This window comes from Anarrhichthys ocellatus, unplaced genomic scaffold (genome assembly GCF_004355925.1).
Source record: "Anarrhichthys ocellatus isolate YVR2014 unplaced genomic scaffold, GSC_Weel_1.0 scaffold43, whole genome shotgun sequence".
Classification (NCBI taxonomy): Eukaryota; Metazoa; Chordata; class Actinopteri; order Perciformes; family Anarhichadidae; genus Anarrhichthys; species Anarrhichthys ocellatus.
This window is the reverse complement of record NW_022280073.1, coordinates 2,581,281-2,600,936: the sequence shown is the minus strand read 5'-3', so window position 1 is coordinate 2,600,936 and position 19,656 is coordinate 2,581,281. Positions and strand designations below refer to the sequence as shown.

The 19,656-nt window shown below is 43.2% G+C and overlaps 1 protein-coding gene across 6 annotated transcripts in view; it reads right to left on the bottom strand.

Moving 5' to 3' along the window:
* tsnare1 (T-SNARE Domain Containing 1) overlaps window positions 1–19,656 on the bottom strand; it is a 153,590-nt gene that overhangs the window by 128,873 nt on the left and 5,061 nt on the right. The window contains exons 1-2 of one of the 6 annotated variants that reach the window (XM_031868651.1): window positions 5,982–8,819; window positions 3,494–3,643 (exon numbers count right to left, since the gene is read on the bottom strand). The exons of 1 other annotated variant lie outside the window; for it this stretch is intronic. Coding sequence is in view for 2 of the 5 variants with exons in the window: in XM_031868648.1 (XP_031724508.1) it covers window positions 7,981–8,033 (53 nt within the window). In the remaining 3 variants the exon portion in view is untranslated. Of the gene's footprint in view, window positions 1–3,493; window positions 3,644–5,981; window positions 8,822–19,656 lie in introns of those variants that run through there. 4 more of the 6 variants (XM_031868653.1, XM_031868648.1, XM_031868649.1 and 1 more) reach the window with 4 other exon arrangements.

Here is a 19,656-nt window from a genome sequence, read left to right as displayed (position 1 = left end):
GGGGGGGTCGGGGCGAGGCCTTGTTCCGGGCGCACGTAGTGCAGGCCCGCACATACGTACGGGTCTCCTCTTCGAGGGACGGCCACCAAAAGGTGCGGCGGAGCCAGTCTATAGTCTGCCGGATGCCGGGGTGACCAGAGAACCGGGAGTCGTGGGCCCACCGCAGGACTTGGGAGCGGACAGACGGAGGGACAAACAGACGATTCGGAGGGCCCCCTCCGGGGTCAGGTTGGGTGTGCTGGGCCTCACGTACCACCCTCTCGATTTCCCAGGTGACAGTACCGAGCACGTACGAGGCAGGCAGGATGGTGTCGGGAGTAGAGTCTCCCTCTTCCGGGGCAAACTGACGGGAGAGTGTGTCCGGCTTGGTGTTCTTGTGGCCGGGCCGATAGGTGATGGTGAAATTGAAACGGGCGAAGAACAAGGCCCAGCGGCCCTGGCAAGAATTGAGGCATCTCGCCGTGTGGATATACTCCAGATTACGGTGGTCGGCCCATACGATGAAGGGGAGCACTGATCCCTCCAGCCAGTGCCTCCACTCCTCCAAGGCTAACTTGACAGCCAACAGCTCTCGGTTGCCTACGTCGTAGTTTCTCTCCGCAGGGGAAAGTCTACGGGAGAAGAAAGCACAAGGATGGAGTTTAGAGTCGGAAACTGACCACTGAGACAGTACGGCTCCGACTCCGGTGTCGGAGGCGTCCACCTCGACGACAAACTGGCGTGTCTCGTCTGGGTGGACCAGGATTGGAGCCGAGGTGAACCGATCCTTGAGAGCACAAAAAGCCTTGTCGGCATCTGGGGTCCATGAAAACACCTTGGAGGAGGTGAGTCGCGTCAGTGGTTCTGCCGTTCGGCTGTAGTCCCGGATGAACCATCTGTAGAAGTTGGCAATCCCCAGAAAGTGCTGGAGCTTCTTTCGTGAGGCGGGCACCAGCCACTCCGTTACCGCTTTAACCTTCTCGGGGTCCTTTCTTACCTGACCCTCCTCAATGAAGACGCTCAGGAACTGCACAGAGGAGAAGTGGAATTCAATTCGCACTTCTCAGCCTAAATGAAGAGCTGATTCTCCAACAGTCGTTGCAGAACCTGGCGGACATGGTTAGTGTGCTCCTGGGGATTCGGGGAGAAGATGAGAATGTCGTCAATATACACAAACACAAAACGGTTGAGGAAGTCACGGAGGACGTCATTAACCAGTGCTTGAAAAACGGCAGGGGCATTGGTCAATCCAAACGGCATCACCAGGTATTCAAAGTGTCCCAAGGGTGTGTTAAAGGCCGTCTTCCACTCGTCTCCCTCGCGAATTCGGACCAGATGATACGCGTTGCGGAGGTCCAGCTTGGTGAATATCTTAGCTCCAGCTAAGGATTCGAAAACAGAAGAGATTAGCGGTAATGGATATTTATTTTTGATAGTGATCTGATTCAAAGCTCTGAAATCGATGCAGGGACGGAGGCTCTTGTCCTTCTTGGAGACGAAGAAGAAACCCGCTCCCACAGGTGAAGATGAGGGACGTATGATTCCTGCGGCGACCGACTCCGTTATACATTTCTCCATAGATTCACGTTCTGGTCGGGAGAGATTATATAGCCGACTCGTGGGAAGTGGGGCGCCCGGGAGCAGGTCAATAGCACAGTCGTAGGGGCGATGAGGGGGGAGTGACAGGGCCCACTCCTTGCTGAATGCCTCTCCTAAATCCATATATTCCCGGGGCACGGCGGAGAGGTTAGGACCGGTGTCAGGTCTGCTGGAGGGAAGAGCTTGCTGGGGAACCGCAGATCTGAGGCAGCGAGAGTGACAGGCGGAGCTCCAGCCAGTGATTCTACCCCCAGCCCAATCGATCTGTGGATTGTGATCCTTAAGCCAGGGAAGTCTCAGGACCAGGGGTGTCTGAGGGGTAGGAAACGCGTAGAACCGGGTTTTCTGGCTGTGATTACCGGACACGAGCAGGGAAATTGGCTGAGTCTGGTGTGTTATCTCTGCCAGTGAACTGCCATCCAGTGCGCTCACTAGCTGAGCGCACTCCAACGCTTCTACGGGAATCCCATTACTTCTAATAAACTCGGTGTCCAAAAAGTTCTCTTCAGCCCCTGAATCAATGAGTGCCGACAGGTGCACAGGCCCAGATGATAAACTCAGGGTGGCAGGAAACAGTGCACGAGGCTTAGAATGGGGAATTCTCCCTGAATCGCTCGCCAGCACCCCCACTCTTACTGGCGAGCTCTCTCTTTTGGTCGAACAGAGCAAACGGCCATGCGGTGTCCTGACTCACCACAGTAAAGACAGCTTCCTGAGAGGATGCGTCGCTCTTTCTCCTCCGGAGAGAGATGAGTCTGCCCGAGCTGCAGCGGCTCCTCCGGCTCCAAAGGGGGAGGTGCTGAGGTAGGAGAACGGGAGCGCGCAGAGCTGTACCGTCAGGACGGGCTCGGAAACTGAAGGCTGGGGCTGGAAGCAAACTGACGCACCGGATTGGAAGGCCTGAAGTTCCTCTCCCGACAGCGTTCCCGGATACGGTTATCCATATTGATTGACAGAGTGAAGAGCTCCTCCAATGACTCTGGCTCCTCCCAGACTGCGAGCTCATCCTTCAACACTTCCGAAAGGCTGTGGCGATATATCCCTTTAAGCGCCTCCTTGTCCCAACCGGACTCCGTGGCCAGAATCTGGAAGTCCACAGAGTACTCCGCTGCGCTGGTGGAACCCTGACGAAGACTGAGCAGGCGCTGAACAACGTCCCTGGTGTAAACCGGGTGGTCGAATACCCTCTTGAATTCTTCCAAGAAGAGCTCGTAGGGGATCCGGTTTGGGCTGCGCCTGTTGAGCCAAGCCTCCGCCCAGACCAGAGCCTTGCCGCGCAGCAACCGCACCGTAAAGGCCACCTTCGCATTGTCCGAAGCAAATGTGCGGGGTTGCTGGTTAAAAACAAATCCACACTGGAGCATGAACCCTCTACATTCCCCGGACGCTCCATTATAGGGCACCGGTGAGGGAACAAAGGACTCACGGGTGCTGGATGAGTCCTCAGGGACCGGCTCCGAGGGAGGAGAATGGCGTAGCGTGAAGTCCTGCATCGGGCTTCCTATCTCCGCTACCTGGGACCCGATATATCGCTGCGAGTCCACTAGGACCCTCAGAACCTGATGGTGTTGCCCGAGGAGCGCGCCCTGGTTGGCCATTGCCCTCTGCAGCTGATCCGCAGAAGGAGATTCTGCTGCGGTGGCTGGGTCCAACATGGTCAGTCCGTTCTGTGGTAGTGTAGTTAGTGGACCCAAACGCACGCACACAGCAGGTTTACTCCAGCCAAGACTTTATTTAACTGTGCAGGAGGAGTCACAGAAAGAACAAACAAAAAACAAAGACTAACTGTCCAGCAAATTAAAGTCACTCCTATAATCTCCACCGGAGTCGGGAGGGAAGCTCAACCGCACTCAAAACTGAAGGAACAGAAAACAAACAGGTAACAATCTTCACTGAAATGGATGTTCAGACTTACGTGACCAGAGTGGTAACCGGACGGACTGACGACGCACCGGTGAAACGCCGAGGTATTTAAGTCAGCCAGCGGCAATCACTGGAATGAGCCACAGCTGAGCCTAAGGAGAGAGGCGTGAAGTGGGCGGAACACGGGGGTGGAAACTGTAGGCTGACACAAAAACAAAACATAAGCACATGGCCCACAATAACAAAAAAGACAGGGGGAAAAACAGAGGAGCACAAACGAGGAGCAGACAGGGATCCTAACACAAGGTCCATTATAAATATAAATATGACAGATTTGAAGAGTATATGTATGCCTTCCACCATCTAATTCTATCTGTGGGACGTTGTAGATGTTTTATCGTAGTGACTATTAAAAGGCTGTATATTAGAAGTGAATGTAGTCACCAATTGGTTTGTGGACTGCCATTTTAAAGGCTCGTGTTTGAACCAGAAGTGACAAGAGAGGGTGGAGCTAAGTACAACTGAACGCTAAATAAGACATTTTTAGGCGACCAAAATGTTACAATTAACGTTCCGGAATGAAAACACTGAAAGGTCAAAGTTCTAATTATGGAAAACTCTCACTACTACCAGACAGGACAACGCTCTGGTAGCGACCTGTCAATCACAAGTTAGCCACGCCCTAAAGTATACTCTGCTTTATGGTCCGTTTTACTCTAAATGGACCATAATTTACTAAATAAACATCATGCTGTGCTTGAAACTAGCGATAGAGACCATAGGGTCATTTTCTCATAGACTTCTACACAATGGGTATTACTCATCATGTTGTAACCCAATCTTCCAAAAACAATCTGGACATTGTAATGGGAAAATATGTTGACCTTGATTCCAGAACTGAATGTCCGCAGAAACAGACAGCTTGTGTCTGAAATACCATACTCCCCTTTTGACACATTATCTGAAGTTGTAAATGCGTGAACCTTTGTATGCATAAATGATGTTGAATATTGCACTTCGTCGAAGCATTCACACAGTCTACTGAATACGTAGCTGTTGTGTTTCCTTCCCTCTTGCAAGAGAATAAACTTCCTAGTTTAGCCTGATAACAGCTAACAACAGGTTAGCTTGAATTAGTTAAGCCTCATTCGAAAACCAAGGCCCAGGACTTTTACACCGAAGACAAGTTCACATGGTTAGGGTGAGGCTGCATTCACACCAATTTAAGTGTTGCGATGAAAACGCCAGTACTCCAATTCATTTCAATGTAGGTAGTGCATTTAACTTGGAGGGGAGGCCAGAAAAAACAAAACAAAAAAAATGCAGCAGCCTTTGGCAAAAGGTTCAAACAGAATGGACTTTTTTAGAATCGCAACCTGAGGTCATGCTGCAGCGGCCAATCACGTAACTGGCAATCCAGAGCGGTGCAACCCAGCCATGAAGGAACAAGAGACGTTAATCCTAAATGGGCTATTTATACAATTTACTCCCACACCGCAGCACAACCCTGAGAAACGCATGATATGACATGTTTCAAGTCAGCATTGTACTTTTACCATAGCCTGCATCTTTCCTTTACCATTACCAGGTGCCCCGAGGTTTTAAACCTTGTATAATGCTTTGGTTGGTGCATCGCAAATATTGTTGGGGAACAAACAAAAAATGTTGCCAGTGAATGTTTTTTTCAGATCCATTCAGTATGAGCAACTTTTCAGATACATTCATTATAGTTTCCTCATTATGCTGATAAAAATAATGTAATCGTTGCTGTATTGAATTTCTCTCAAATCATTATATTTGCTGTTTGCAAATTGGAAGTAACATGATTTCTACGACAGAATTGGTTGTGTCCACTCAAATCTGCAGCTATGTTCCACCAGTATTTACATTTAGCTTTGTCTTAATATGTGCTTAGACTAAAGGTAAGGCGTGACCGTCTGGGAATTTTTACTCCACATCTGTATTCATTGCCAAGCTGCATTACAAAGCATATTGATATGAACTTAAACTAATAGCTTCTTGGAAGGTAGAAAATCAATCTGAACACGCAGATTACCAGTTGGGTCCTTTAAATAAATCAGAGTGAAACACCATACATGTTTCCATAGCAGGTGGAACTGTCTTTAAATGAGATCGGACACTGATGGTCAATACGTGACATTCAATAAAAAGACACGGCAGACTCATTTCAGTGTATCCCTAATGTGTGTGTAACATGTATCAATGCATGTCTGCACACACCTAAAGCTCAAGTGCTTGCCTGCACTGACTGCTCGTAGAAATTAAATTTTGAAAAGACTGACCTGAAGTCAGTGAGGCATGACCATTTACGCTGAAACCTTGTTTCTTTAAGACAGGACTGACACTAATCAGCTAAGCTATTTTTGACCAATCTCCTCATTCTGATATCAAAGACATCCCGACTCTGATGGAAGATCCCTGCTTAATTATCTCACACACACACACACACACAAATAATTCAATTGACTGACGCGATCAGGTTAATGGATGTATAAATGTGTTAGATATGATTCATTTACCAAGTCGGATGAACGTCTGTTGGAATTATTCGATATTCCACAGTGCACTGCAAGAATGTAACCCTAATGCAAATCTGTAGCCCCGGAGCCGGTCAGACAATTCTGTAATAGTGGTGTGGAGAAACAGACACAGCCAAGAAGCCATATCAAGTCAATATAGCAGAAACTGCCAATCAGTAGAAATCGTCGCTGCCACAACTCTTCAAACAAGCTGAATACACCTGGAGAACTGACAGGGCTGCACTTAAAGAAAGAGTTGGACAGCAAATATAAATCAGAAACTTAGGGACAAATATAAAGGGCACATTCAATTAAAACTATTGGGTTTATTAATGGTTTATGCACTATTTACTAATGATTTATATATTAGTTATAAACTAAATTTAAAGGGTTGGATTGGCACAACATATTTCACAGGCTTCCACGGTTCCTATAAGATAAATAGTAATGACATGAAGTGTGTTTTGGACATTCAATTGTAATAACTTTACTAAAAATCCCTGGTTTTCATCTTCCTTCAGCATCACAATGGTGTCAGCTAGCTGCTTTTACTCATCAGATAGACTAGTAGACCATTAGGCCACTTACTTGCCCGATGCTGCAGAGAATGTGGACCAAAATCCATTCATTGACACCCTGTTAACATTTACAACTGCAGACTTGACATGTATTGTACAAGCCTTCATTCAGGACCTATCTCACATTAAGGGTATAGATGTGGACATGATGATGATGTCCTGGGCCTGTGTTGACTTACTAACATAACTGCAGACTTTGTGGTTCATTATAAAGTAAGAAACCGAGGAGCATTTATTCATGAGTTACCAACATTTAGAACTAATTATTACAAAGTTAAGGATTAACACCAACTAAATGGATTCTCCCAACACGTAAACGCAAAACTTGTGTTATGCTTCCAACTGATCTATGAAATGTATGTAAATGGTTTATTACACATTACCAAAGCCATTGCTTCAAATTACAAACATTCTACAGATGATGCTTTGGTCGAATTTGGTTCCAAGATTTTGATTGAATGTATAAATAAAAGCTAATACACTGGTTTATTTCTGATTGGCCCTCTGTACATTCATACATTTTGTAAACAATAACTCCCCATCACGATCCTTTGTTGTACAGAAAGCAAATCACTAAATCTGTCCCCTTAAAAATCTGGATATTACATTTTTCTTCACTACAGGCAAACATTGAATACATTCTCAAACATTAGCAGGTTTCCACTCAAATGTAGCGCACATTTAAAGGGAATTTAGAGCAAATCAGCAGAGGGAAATGCGATTATTAACAGTTGGTTCATCAGATTCTATTTAAATCACGGAAGAATTGAATGACTGAATGCTTGCCAGTCAAACTTCAAATGGTTAAAAACAATGTAGAAAATGTTGGGAATGACGGCATTTATGTTTGTTTCATGGATTAATGTGAGGAAGTTTACAGTCTCTTCATCGCTCCACACCAAACTGATGTTTTCATCCTGCCGCAATTTTCCGTCTCTTCAGTAGAGACAAGCGATAAAAGGTTGGAGATCTCTCTGGGATTTCCGCTCCTTTTCATGTGCATTTTCAATTTGTGCATAAAACAAGTGGATGAAATCTAAACAAGTGTAATGTCTAGCACCTATTTTTAATTGTTGGTGTCCCTACAATTCTTTATTTTAACAATCATTCAGCTTCGCATTGTGTTCCTCTTGTTTGCTCACGTCTACTGCTGTTATTCAACAAACTAATGCCAATCCCAACCCCGTCCTTTGATTGCTCATTTTTCAGTCCACTATCAAAAATGTTTTTAACTGTGCTCCAAAGGTAGCATGAGCTATGAACATATAAGTAACAGCAGCTCTGGTGGCAGATTCTGAATGGGTCTGCTTGAAACACCATGAGTGAAGCTCTCTGTGACATTGATTCTAAAATGATGTTATATACAAGCCACATGCCTGCTTGTAATTTGAGATTAAAGTGAAAGGATGTTTTGCCAATACCACAAAGACGACCAAGTTACTGCCGGGTTGATTGAAAGCTTTTTGATGTGCATACTCTGAGATACAGATACCCAGCCACATGGCAGATTTGTGTGACAGGATCAAAGGGAAGGGGCAGAATCAAAAGGCAGCGTGTTTTGAGGCTCAACCCTCGACGGCAACCTCTTCAGGAAAGCAAAGAAAGATGAACTCAAAACCAGTGTCTGTCTCTCCAGCGGCTCTGCTTCATCCCCTCTTTTATTGCCACGTCTTCAGCTGACACAGACAAACTTAAGGATTGCTCATGTGTGTGTTTACGAAAGCCTCCTCTCCCGTCCTCCGGTCTGATCTCAGGCCATTCTATCAGCACTGCTTCCCTTTGAAAACAACCTTCAGCCTGCAGAGGAGAGAGAGAGAAAGAAAAAAAAACACCTCTGGGCAGTGAAATTGCCTTGTCACACAAAAAAGGAGTCATTATTGAGATAAATCACCCCATTCTATTCCATAACTAAACTCTGCTATTCCATGGCACCTGCCATCCAGGCTGAGCTATCGTATGTGCTCTGCAGACTGAAGCTCTGTCTGCTTGGAGGATTCAGTACTGTCTCTGGTAGCTTTTGTCTGGCAGTGTAACCCACGCAGGGAAATTTTCATAGAACAGGTAAAGCCAAAAGCTAAAACAGTGACTGTTTAAAACAGTGAAATATGCTGCAGGTGTCACGACACCTGCCAGCTCCTAACATTCATTCTGTAGTCTGCTCTGTTTACTCTGCCATACGCTAACTCTCCCTGTCGTTGCAGAGCCAGCCACTCCCTCCTGCCCTGCAGTACCACTTTCACACTTATTTCCATCGCCAGACCTTCCCCACCCACTTCCACCCACTCACCTGCTTCCCATTTCCTTAATGAGCCTAGTGATATATACACTGGCCTACTTTGCATCCGTCCTTGGTTTCTAGCCATGCCCTGATCCACGGATATATGATTCCATGCCTCACCCTGTTTTGGAATGGAAAAGTTTGCCTTTTATGAAATATAACCTGGTTTTTACTCCTGCCTGCCTTAACATGTCTGTTATTGAGTGGTGCACCTGGGTTCAGGTTTCAGCCATTACAATTGGAAAATGGAAAAAAGGAGAATTAGGTTAATTTCCATCAACTCGTTTGGAGCAAATAAACTCAGCTACGGTGTATTTGGTCAGAAGAGTGTGATATAAGGTACACTCTGCCGTAATCTCCCGGTAAAAAGGGGCAAAGAAGTAAAACAAGTTGGCTTGGACATCTAATATACAAGAGAAAAATGGAGAGCGTTATTCAATAATTTGAGTTACATGTTTGCTATCTGACAAAGGTGTTTCCATAATCCATTTAGTGCATCAAGTGTTTTTCAATGAAGGCATAAAAATATCTCAAGCAAGCGTAAATACTTTTTTGCGCCATTGAGTATGTTTGATCAAATTTTTACGTTTTGATAGAACTTTTCTAATGTTGTATTTTAAAATGCACATACAAATATATTGAAAGAAACACGGCTAGTGTCTGAATGTTGTGTACCAAGATGCTCGTTACATTTATTTTTCCATGCCCGAAAGGCTGGATAGGCTTATGAAAGAGTGTCAGATTAATACAATTGTCATTGTGAAAATGTGTTCACTCCCATGTTCTTAAAGTGCCATGAACACACCTCTGTGGGCTCCAATAATGTCGTTTCCCCCTCACGCCAACATTTATGGCAGCCCTTGAAGCTCAATGCATTGCAAAACAAAAGCAAATGAAGATAACAGCTTCATCAGCTTCACAACACAGGCACATTTACAGTATTAAAAAAACCTCTGCAAAGTGATACATAAAAATAAAAAAGTGTGCAGAAAACTCATCTAAATGCAGAAAACACAAACAGATACAGACATGCTGCAAGGTGTCCATCACCATTGATGATACCGTGGTGACGCCAACTCGGGCTGCGAGGAATCTGCAAACATTGCATCGGTTACACGCTCCTGCAGATTCCTGCACTACAACATCAGGAGGATTCGCCCCTTCCTCACTGACAAGACTGCGCAGGTGCTCATCCAGGCTCTGGTCATCTCCCGCCTGGACTACTACAACTCACTACTTGTCGGAGCCCCGGCGTCGGCCATCAGACCTCTGGAGCTTGTCCAGAAAGCTGCAGCTTGTCTGGTGTTCAATCGCCCCAAGTTCTCCCACACAACTTCCCTTCTCCGTTCTCTACACTGGCTACCTGTAACAGCTCGCATCCAGTTTAAGACTCTGGTGCTAGCCTACAGGGCAGTGAAAGGAACAGCTCCTTCCTACCTCCAGGCCATGGTCAAGCCCTACACCCCTGCCCGACCACTTCGCTCTGCTGCCTCGGGGCGATTGGTTGCCCCGGCGCTCAGAGGTCCCTGTGGCCGATTGACCCGGTCACGGCTTTTTTCTGTCCTGGCCCCACAGTGGTGGAATGAACTCCCCACTGACGTCAGGACAGCAGAGTCGCTGCCCATCTTTCATCAGGCTGAAAACTCACCTCTTCAAGAAGTACTACGCTGAGCCTTCCACTCAGCACTTATTGTATTCATATTAGTTTGTTGCACTTATTGTATTAGTTTGTTTCTGCACTGCACTCTTGCTCTGGTTTATGCTCTTAGATGATTGTGTAAACAAGGAGATGCACTTATGACTTCTGATGATTAGTTCTCTTGAATTCCATGTTGAATACACTTTTTCACAATTATAAGTCGCTTTGGATATAAGCGTCTGCTAAATGACTGTAATGTAATGCATTTCTAATCAACCATTGTGTAGCCTAATTCCAATGAAATCAAAGCAGGCCTGCCACAATTTCATCATGAACTAAAACATTTTGCCACTTCTTAACTGTTGGGGTCCACCTAGTCTGCTCGAGGGATTCAACTCGACAGGTCAGGGACGGCTGGTTGCATTTCCTCCAGTACGCCGCCACCGTCTCTAGGTCGGCTCGGAAACGCAGACCTACACTACACGACTAAAAGCCCGCTGTGTATCCGTTAGTACTCTGGAGATTAGACAGCAGGGACGTTTTTAGGGCATATGAGAGTTAGGCGGTCAAGTCAAGCCACCGGCTAGAGAGGCAACAAACGGGACTGTTTAAAGTCGCTGACATCCATTACACGCATTTCATGGTAAAGGAAAATGTACAGCTGATGACTTTATTGTTACATTGTTAGGCTCCCTCATGAAAGCCAAGTCAGATTCCAACATCAGATCGCTGTTATCATTCATCACTGCTATTAACAAATGTGCGGCTAATGTGTCAGTGCTTAATGCCTCTGAGATGCCAGAGCACACCAATATGTTATCCTATTGATTCCAATTAACGACAACACCGCGCTGCTCCAAAGCAAGCTAGCTAATGGTAACACACAGTAATAATGTGGAGCAGTTAGCAGCGTGACACTTCATCTTTATCTTCCTCGCCCTGCAGAGCACTTCGTGTCATCACACAAACAAGATTGTGCGATCAACAGTATGACGGCCCTGTCTCTTCTTCGGTAGCATGTGTGTGGATTGGCAGGGACAAAGTCAACCATTAGATGTTGTTTTTTTGACGGAACACAGAGGATGTGTTATCTGTGTTTGTTCTCTGTCACAGCTTTGGCCTCAGGAAGGCAAACACTGGCAGCGGTCTGGCTCGAAACGTAACGCTGTGTGAGAAGGGAGGTGGAACACAGTGCTCTGCTTTCATTAGCTCACAAAAGTTGATGGGAGATTCTGCGAGGATTTGTTGTTTGATTGCATATGGATTTCAGCCAGGTGTTAGTGAATGAATCCATGTATATTATGATGCCATCACCGCCACAATAAAACACCAATACAACCATTTGTCACATAATTTGATGCAGCCTGTAGCTCCAACATGTGGGCAGAATGTAACAGTGTTGAGCTCATCCAGCAGCCTCTGCTGTTTAAATGACTGTCTAGACTATGATGAATTAAGAGGCAAAGGTACAGCGCTCTGACAGTTTAGGGACAGGAAGGGGGTTGCTAGCCAACCGGCTGAGGCCAGGGTCTTCATGCTCTTACCTATCACACTCGATCTCTCTCCACTCTCTAATTGGAGCAGCCTCTTTAATTGGGTTTGGAAACCACAGAGACGGCCGCTCCGTCTGGGATCTGATCAGCTGAAAGAGACACCTTCAACAGGGGAGATGACGCTGAGTGAAGTGGCCTTGGCTGTGCAGTGACTGAGAAGTATCGTCGCACACACATTCCTGCACTACAGCTAGTGAATAACACAAGTTTTCAAAAGTTTTAAAAAACATATCAGAACAGCAGTTTGAAACATATTTCAGACAACAGCTTGTACTGTGGGCGGAAGGATTATTATCAATCCAGGGTCTATTTACATGCAGCTTCAAGTGACGGTTAGTCAAGTCTTTATTTTATGGTATCAAGCAACCTGGAATGTGGAGTTTGCAAGCTTTAAATATATAATGAAACACCTTAGCTAAAATATATACCCTGAAAGGCTAAATGTAAAAAAAATTAAATAATAAATACATGCTGTATAGTTTTTTTTTGGCCTAATTTTCTGATTATGTTGATGGCTCACCCTAAATCCTCCACACTGGCTCTTTGAATACTGCAATTAAATACTGTATCTTGTGTAATCACTTTCTTTTTTCTGGAGCTTCTAAAACATGGCTGTTTATAAAACGGGGTAGGTCTTATGAAGGATGCTGTTCAGTTGCATTATCATAAACTGTTGAGTTGCATTATCATAAACAACGTTCATAAACAACGTTCTCTTCTTTTATAGTTTTCTCTTGTAAATACTGCTATCCACACATTTTGTTGATGTTTTTTGAGGGAAATCAAATCTTGGTCCTTCCAGAACACCTTCCAGCCGTGTAGTTTTTTACACACCTATGTCTGGCATAGTGGGCTGTTTTTTTTGATAAGGGTATCTCATGCTAGCAGTTTTAAGAAGCAACTGTCTGAGTGTGTGACATCAAATGGGGATATGCTTTGATTGACAGATGACTAGCAGCCGTGGTGCTTATCCCTCCTCTGGATTCCTCCCTCTTTGACCACATTGGATTTTTGCGGCTACAGTAACTGATGAAGACAGCGGTGAGCTACAAATCTAAACCCCAGGCTTCAAAACATCCCTTCACAAACCTGCAAGGGATGTTTTTCTACACTCTTTGTTTGGAATTCTAAATTACAGTTGTGATTTCTTATTTTTTTGCATGTTTGTCACACTTAAATGTTTCAGATCATCAAACAAATTTAAATATTAGACAAAGATAACACAAGTAAACACAAAATGCAGTTTTTAAATGAAGGTTTTTATTATTAAGGGGGGGAAAAAATCCAAACCTACATGGCCCTGTGTGAAAAAGTGATTGCCCCCCCCTGTTAAAACATAAATTAACTGTGGTTTATCACATCTTTGGAAAGCTGAGTTCAATTTCTCTAGCCACACCCAGGCCTGATTACTGCCACACCTGTTCTCAATCAAGAAATCACTTAAATAGGACCTGCCTGACAAAGTGAGGTAGACCAAAAGATCCTCAAAAGCTAGACATCATGCTGCGATCCAAAGAAATTCAGGAACAAATGAGAAACAAAGTAATTGAGATCTATCAGTCTGGAAAATGTTACAAAGCCATTTCTAAAGCTTTGGGACTCCAGCGAACCACAGTTAGAGCCATTATCCACAAATGGCGAAAACATGGAACAGTGGTGAACCTTCCCAGGAGTGGCCGGCCGACCAAAATTACCCCAAGAGCGCAGCGACGACTCATCCAAGAGGTCAAAAAAGACCCCAGAACAACATCCAAAGAACTGCAGGCCTCACTTGCCTCAATTAAGGTCAGTGTTCATGACTCCACCATAAGAAAGAGACTGGGCAAAAATGGCCTGCAAGGCAGAGTTCCAAGACGAAACCCACTGCTGAGCAAAAAGAACATAAAGGCTCGTCTCAGTTTTGCCAGAAAACATCTTGATGATCCCCAAGACTTTTGGGAAAATACTCTGTGGACTGACGAGACAAAAGTTGAACTTTTTGGAAGGTGTATGACCCATTACATCTGGCGTAAAAGTAACACGGCATTTCAGAAAAGGAACATCATACCAACAGTAAAATATGGTGGTGGTAGTGTGATGGTCTGGGGCTGTTTTGCTGCTTCAGGACCTGGAAGACTTACTGTGGTAAATGGAACCATGAATTCTGCTGTCTACCAAAAAATCCTGAAGGAGAATGTCCGGCCATCTGTTCGTGACCTCAAGCTGAAGCGCACTTGGGTTCTGCAGCAGGACAATGATCCAAAACACACCAGCAAGTCCACCTCTGAATGGCTTAAGAAAAACAAAATGGAGACTTTGGAGTGGCCTAGTCAAAGTCCCGACCTGAATCCGATTGAGATGCTGTGGCATGACCTTAAAAAGGCGGTTCATGCTCGAAAACCCTCCAATGTGGCTGAATTACAACAATTCTGCAAAGATGAGTGGGCCAAAATTCCTCTACAGCGCTGTAAAAGACTCATTGCCAGTTATCGCAAATGCTTGATTGCAGTTGTTGCTGCTAAGGGTGGCCCAACCAGTTATTAGGTTTAGGGGGCAATCACTTTTTCACACAGGGCCATGTAGGTTTGGATTTTTTTCCCCCCTTAATAATAAAAACCTTCATTTAAAAACTGCATTTTGTGTTTATTTGTGTTATCTTTGTCTAATATTTAAATTTGTTTGATGATCTGAAACATTTAAGTGTGACAAACATGCAAAAAAATAAGAAATCAGGAAGGGGGCAAACACTTTTTCACACAACTGTATATAGCAAGCTGCTTTTTGCCTTCACCCTCTTTTGCACTCAGCCATCAAAATGATTTCTATTTCAACGGCAGATTTGCTTGCACTAAATGTTTGGAGAACTAAAACTCCGCAGACAAACACTCTTAAAAGAATAACTGTAGTCTCCACAGAAAAAAAAGAAAAAAGATCAACATCCACAGAAGTGCATCTCCTATCTCTAAGCCTGCTGTTTGCCATAGGATTGAACCCAGCAACAGACAGAATCCAAGCCGCCCACATCTGCTGGAACACAATAAATAAAGTCACAATATGCTTAACTCCTTTATCTGTGGTATGTACAGAACAACAAACACAATGACATTGACTCAGAAGTTTGAGCTGGTGTTTTGTTTTTTTGAGTGACCATGTTAGCTGGTCACTCTTAGGTGAATGTGTCCGCAGTTGCCCTTCGTGGCGGCACACAGTAAATTCCCCAGTGTCAAATATGCATTGTCAAAGTATATGGACTCTTTCAGAGTTATTACAACAACAGCAAGAGTAATTACTACCAATTTATCGGCCAGTGTTGGTGAAAATAATCAGAGTTAAACTTTTCAGTGTATAATATACAGTGTCAAAGTGCATTGACTATTTCAGAGTTATTACAACAACAGCAAGAGTAAAACGTCCCTCAGTGTTGATGTCATTGTTCACTGCGACAAGTGTTCTCTGGAAAGAACTCTGTACTCTGGTAAGCTCCGCCCCCCTCCTTCTCCTTTCAAATGGATCAGGAGTTTCACCGTGCCGCCATTATGCACTTCGCGACAGCCTGTGGTAAGTTTCTCTAAATCACGTATGAAACCAAATTTTGGCATTTCAGCAGAAAAGAATAATTCGAATAACTTAATATTGTTGTTCAACATACACTCCAGTTGTTTTTGTGTCTTGAAATACCGAATAGCAGAGGGTAACCTGACCGAGTTGAAAGCTAACGTTAGCTCAAATGTGCTCGTACATTAAGTTAGCTCGGCTAACTAGCTAACTTCAAACTCCACAATGTGGGCAAGAGAGGTCAATGTGGAGGACTGACAGTGTTGTATTGTTTTCAATGTCCATAGATGACAGTAAAATAGCAAATACTGCGTGTGTGGGGAGTTGTGATATTATCAGGGACAAACCTTCCCTTTGAGTGCATGGGCCCTCCTACAAGGATTCACTTTAAAGCCAATTAGTTTAATTTAATAGTTTATTTTTTGTCTGTTAAACTGAATAAGCACTTTTCAAAGTAACGTGAGCGTTATATTGCTATCTAATTACATTCAGTCATTTTTAATGTGTTTGACAAAAGCTAGTTAGTGTTAAATTTAACTTCAGTGTCTCAGAATGAATTGTGTTGTAGGTCATAATGTGATTTCACTTTTGCTGTTTTTACAGATACCATCATGTGATTAAAATAAAAATCGTCGTTTCACAGTTGGAAAAATCTGCATTGGCCAATAAACCTGGTGGAGACCATAATGTCAAGGAACACAACCGGACGAAAGGTGACTGAACCTCTGAGGTAATTTAGATATCTCTTCTTCAAGCACATCTGTTCTTCTACGCTTGTGGGAAATATATATATATTTATTTTAGGACTGTACTCGACTCAGAACTGTGTCTGTTAAATTGGATGTGGCTGTTCAATACGAATAATTGTTTGTTTGTACAATTTTTGCCAGCAAGACTTGAGTCATTTGTATTTTCCTATTATTTTTCCGCATTTACTGTGGTTAAAGTAGAGTTATTGTTATTCAACTTAGAGACAACTTTCTGTCATCTGCCAAGATACTAATAAATTCCAACCAAGACCTTTACAATAGAGTCATGAGGGCTGTCACTTTAAAATATTGTATCTGTAACTATATGTTTTAATACCAAATTTGAGTGCAGTTAGATTTACACCAGGAGCAGATACATTGAAATAAAGATAGAAATCTGTGAATCTCTCCTTTTTAAAAATGTAATTCAAACACCTGCTGGTATAGAAGACTATCTGTGGCAAATCAAAAATCCAATATTAAATCTAAGTGCAGTCAAATTTGATATAACATATAGTTACAGAATTAGTATTTCAAATAAAAAATTACAACCCTATGATTTTAGTTTTTCCCAGTTTTCCCAGTAGCAGTACTATATTTAAAGCCAAAATAACATCCCAACTCTTTCAGTGGCCAATTAGATTTTTGTTTGAATTGCTTGGTAGATTGCAGATGATAGCGAAGTTTGTTCTAAGGTGAAAAGGACTTGAATTGTACTCGGATGTGTGTATCCTCTAAATGCACTGTAAACACACAGTTTTCAGTGTTTACAGACATTGTTAAGATTGTACTATTCTAAATATGCCATGTCTTTTAAGAACAATGTCTTTTTTCCATCTTTGAAACTGAAAGTGATGTTTAATTGTTGCACAATGTAGCACAAATGGGAGTTACACGTGCATCTCTAAACTGATAATGAAAAATTGTATGCAAACTAAATGTTTTTTATTTTTAATAAATTGTTATTAAGATATGGATATAATGGTGTTTGTTGTTTTTTCCCCTGCAAACATTTTTTGTTTTATTGTTTGAAGTGTTAGCTGACATGGTAAAGTAGAAAATGCAAAACTCTTAAAAGTGTTCTGTTGAAGAGTTAAAAAGGAGTAAATTGAAAATAAGGTGTTGGGTAAGAATTACACTAAGGGAGTAAATATGTTTTAACACTGCAAGAGTCAGTTAAAAATCAACACTGTATTTGGAGTAATTTCTTAATCAACACTTAGTGTCAAGTAGGTCCAACACATGAGGAGTAACTTCATTAGAGTTAATTTTGATTAACACTCAAAAAGACCTAGTGTCAAATTTAAATAACACTACGAGTGTTATTTACATCATAGTGTCAAATTTGAGTAACACTTCTCAGTGTAGTGTAGTGTAAAATATGAACTCCAACCAGAGTTAAATTGACTCTAAAAATGTAACACTATGTCCAGTGTAGCTTTAACACTCTATGGGATAGGGACCATATGTTCCATATGTTCACTGAATCAGTGTTAAAATTGACTCTTTAAGTGTTGCATTGACACTGTCGATTTTACTGTGCAGCTGTTGAAAACACCAACCGAACACGTAGGTGTCCTTCTAAAAGCCTTCAATAGAATTTAGGATACTTTCTCATATGTGTTTATTATCTAAGCCAAACATTTACAAAAAGATTTGTGAGCAACCATGGAGGCATTCAGCTGAACATCACCGGATAACACGGTCACTCCTTTAGTTGAAACACTTCTTGCTCTGAGGTAATCGTGATCCTGTAGGAATTCTGTAGAACTTGTTGGGAATTACATTTTTTGATCATGTTTCAATTCAATGTTTCAAGCTTCCTAACCCGTATGGATGGCTGGGGCAAAACGCTCACACTGCCTTCTTTTTAGCAATGCTTTTGTAGTGGGGAACGCGCCTCAGAGAAGGAAGTGTAGGGGTGTGAACTAGGCTCCTCCCCCCAATTAGTGCCAGCATTTAAAAGGCACCTGTGGTCCTGGCCTCACTTCTTCTTTGGCCCCTGTCCTGGTGCTGTGGTGAGTTTCAGACATATTCCGCCACTTGTTGCCGTCTGACTACTTACCCCTTGTTGAGGTGGTAAGTAGTCACAATCTTAACTTGTATTATTTTGCAGCATGGTGTTCCCTTTTAATCTGTTTATCATTTGTAGGTTCACCTGCTGCTGTTTTGCTGCCTCCATTTTGCCTGTTTTGTCTGCTTGTTTTGCCTCCATTTTACTTGTTCTGCATGTTTTAATGAATTTCATTGAATCCTTAAATATTATGTTCATTTTACGAAACACGTCTGTCCAAATATCTGTAATGAATCTGTGTGCCCTTAATTCATACATTCTAAAACGATATTAGGGTTGTTAAGTTTATATTTCCTGGGGTGTAAGTCCCCAGGTGGCATTGTTGGTTCCCTTTAATTCCTCCCCCTCCTAAGGCCACGCTACACTTTCATGCTCACAGATCGCAACAATTAAATTGGTGAGTATCACTATTAGGGATAGGAGAGACACTTTCAGCATTAGGTCAGATCATTGGAAAGATCCATAAGATGTTGCGTCTGAAAATACCAGCTGTATCTGTATTGGTGAGGCAGGTGTCCGGGCACAATACATGCAGGTCAACCAGACCATTATCAATAATGCTGATACAGACGTCGAGCCTACATGTCCCACAGTGAGACGGGAACGCTCTTGTGAAAGGTGACCTTGAGTGGAGGAGCTAAAGCGTTGCATACGCTGCTTTCATTTGTGTGAAAGGACCAAAAAAGGTTGTCCTCTCTGCACTTATTTGATTGGATTGTCGATGGCAGGATGTGTTTTCTGCCACACACCGATGCCTCGCATGCGAATGTGGCGTGGAGCAGGTGATGGTCCTAAGGGGAGACTGATTATTCCACAAACTACTCTCACTAATCTGTGCATAAGCACTGCTCCGCTCTCTTTCCTCAGCCTCTCTTGCTCTCAAACTGCTTTGTGGCCTTTCTTTAAAGGACAGCAGAGCGTGCTGCAGATATATCTGGCCTTCTTTTCATCTGGCCTTTTGAAGAAAAAAAAGTAGCCATTCTGTTTCCTCAGGGTTGTGTAACATGCACCCACATGCCTAGTCGTATCTCAAGTCTGGGTATTCAGCAGCTACCTCAGCTGATTGTATTTTTAGAATGGCGGCCCTTGAAAGAGGAAAAAAAAAGCAAATCTCAAAATAACCAGAAGGCACATGTTGGATTAAGGTTCAGGCTGAAGCATAATAAAACGACCATATGCCGTATTATTGGCTCGAGAAAAGCACAAAGACGTCAGACACAGGATGTGAAGGCATGTTTCAACAAATAAAGCTTCATTTGAAGTTAATTCA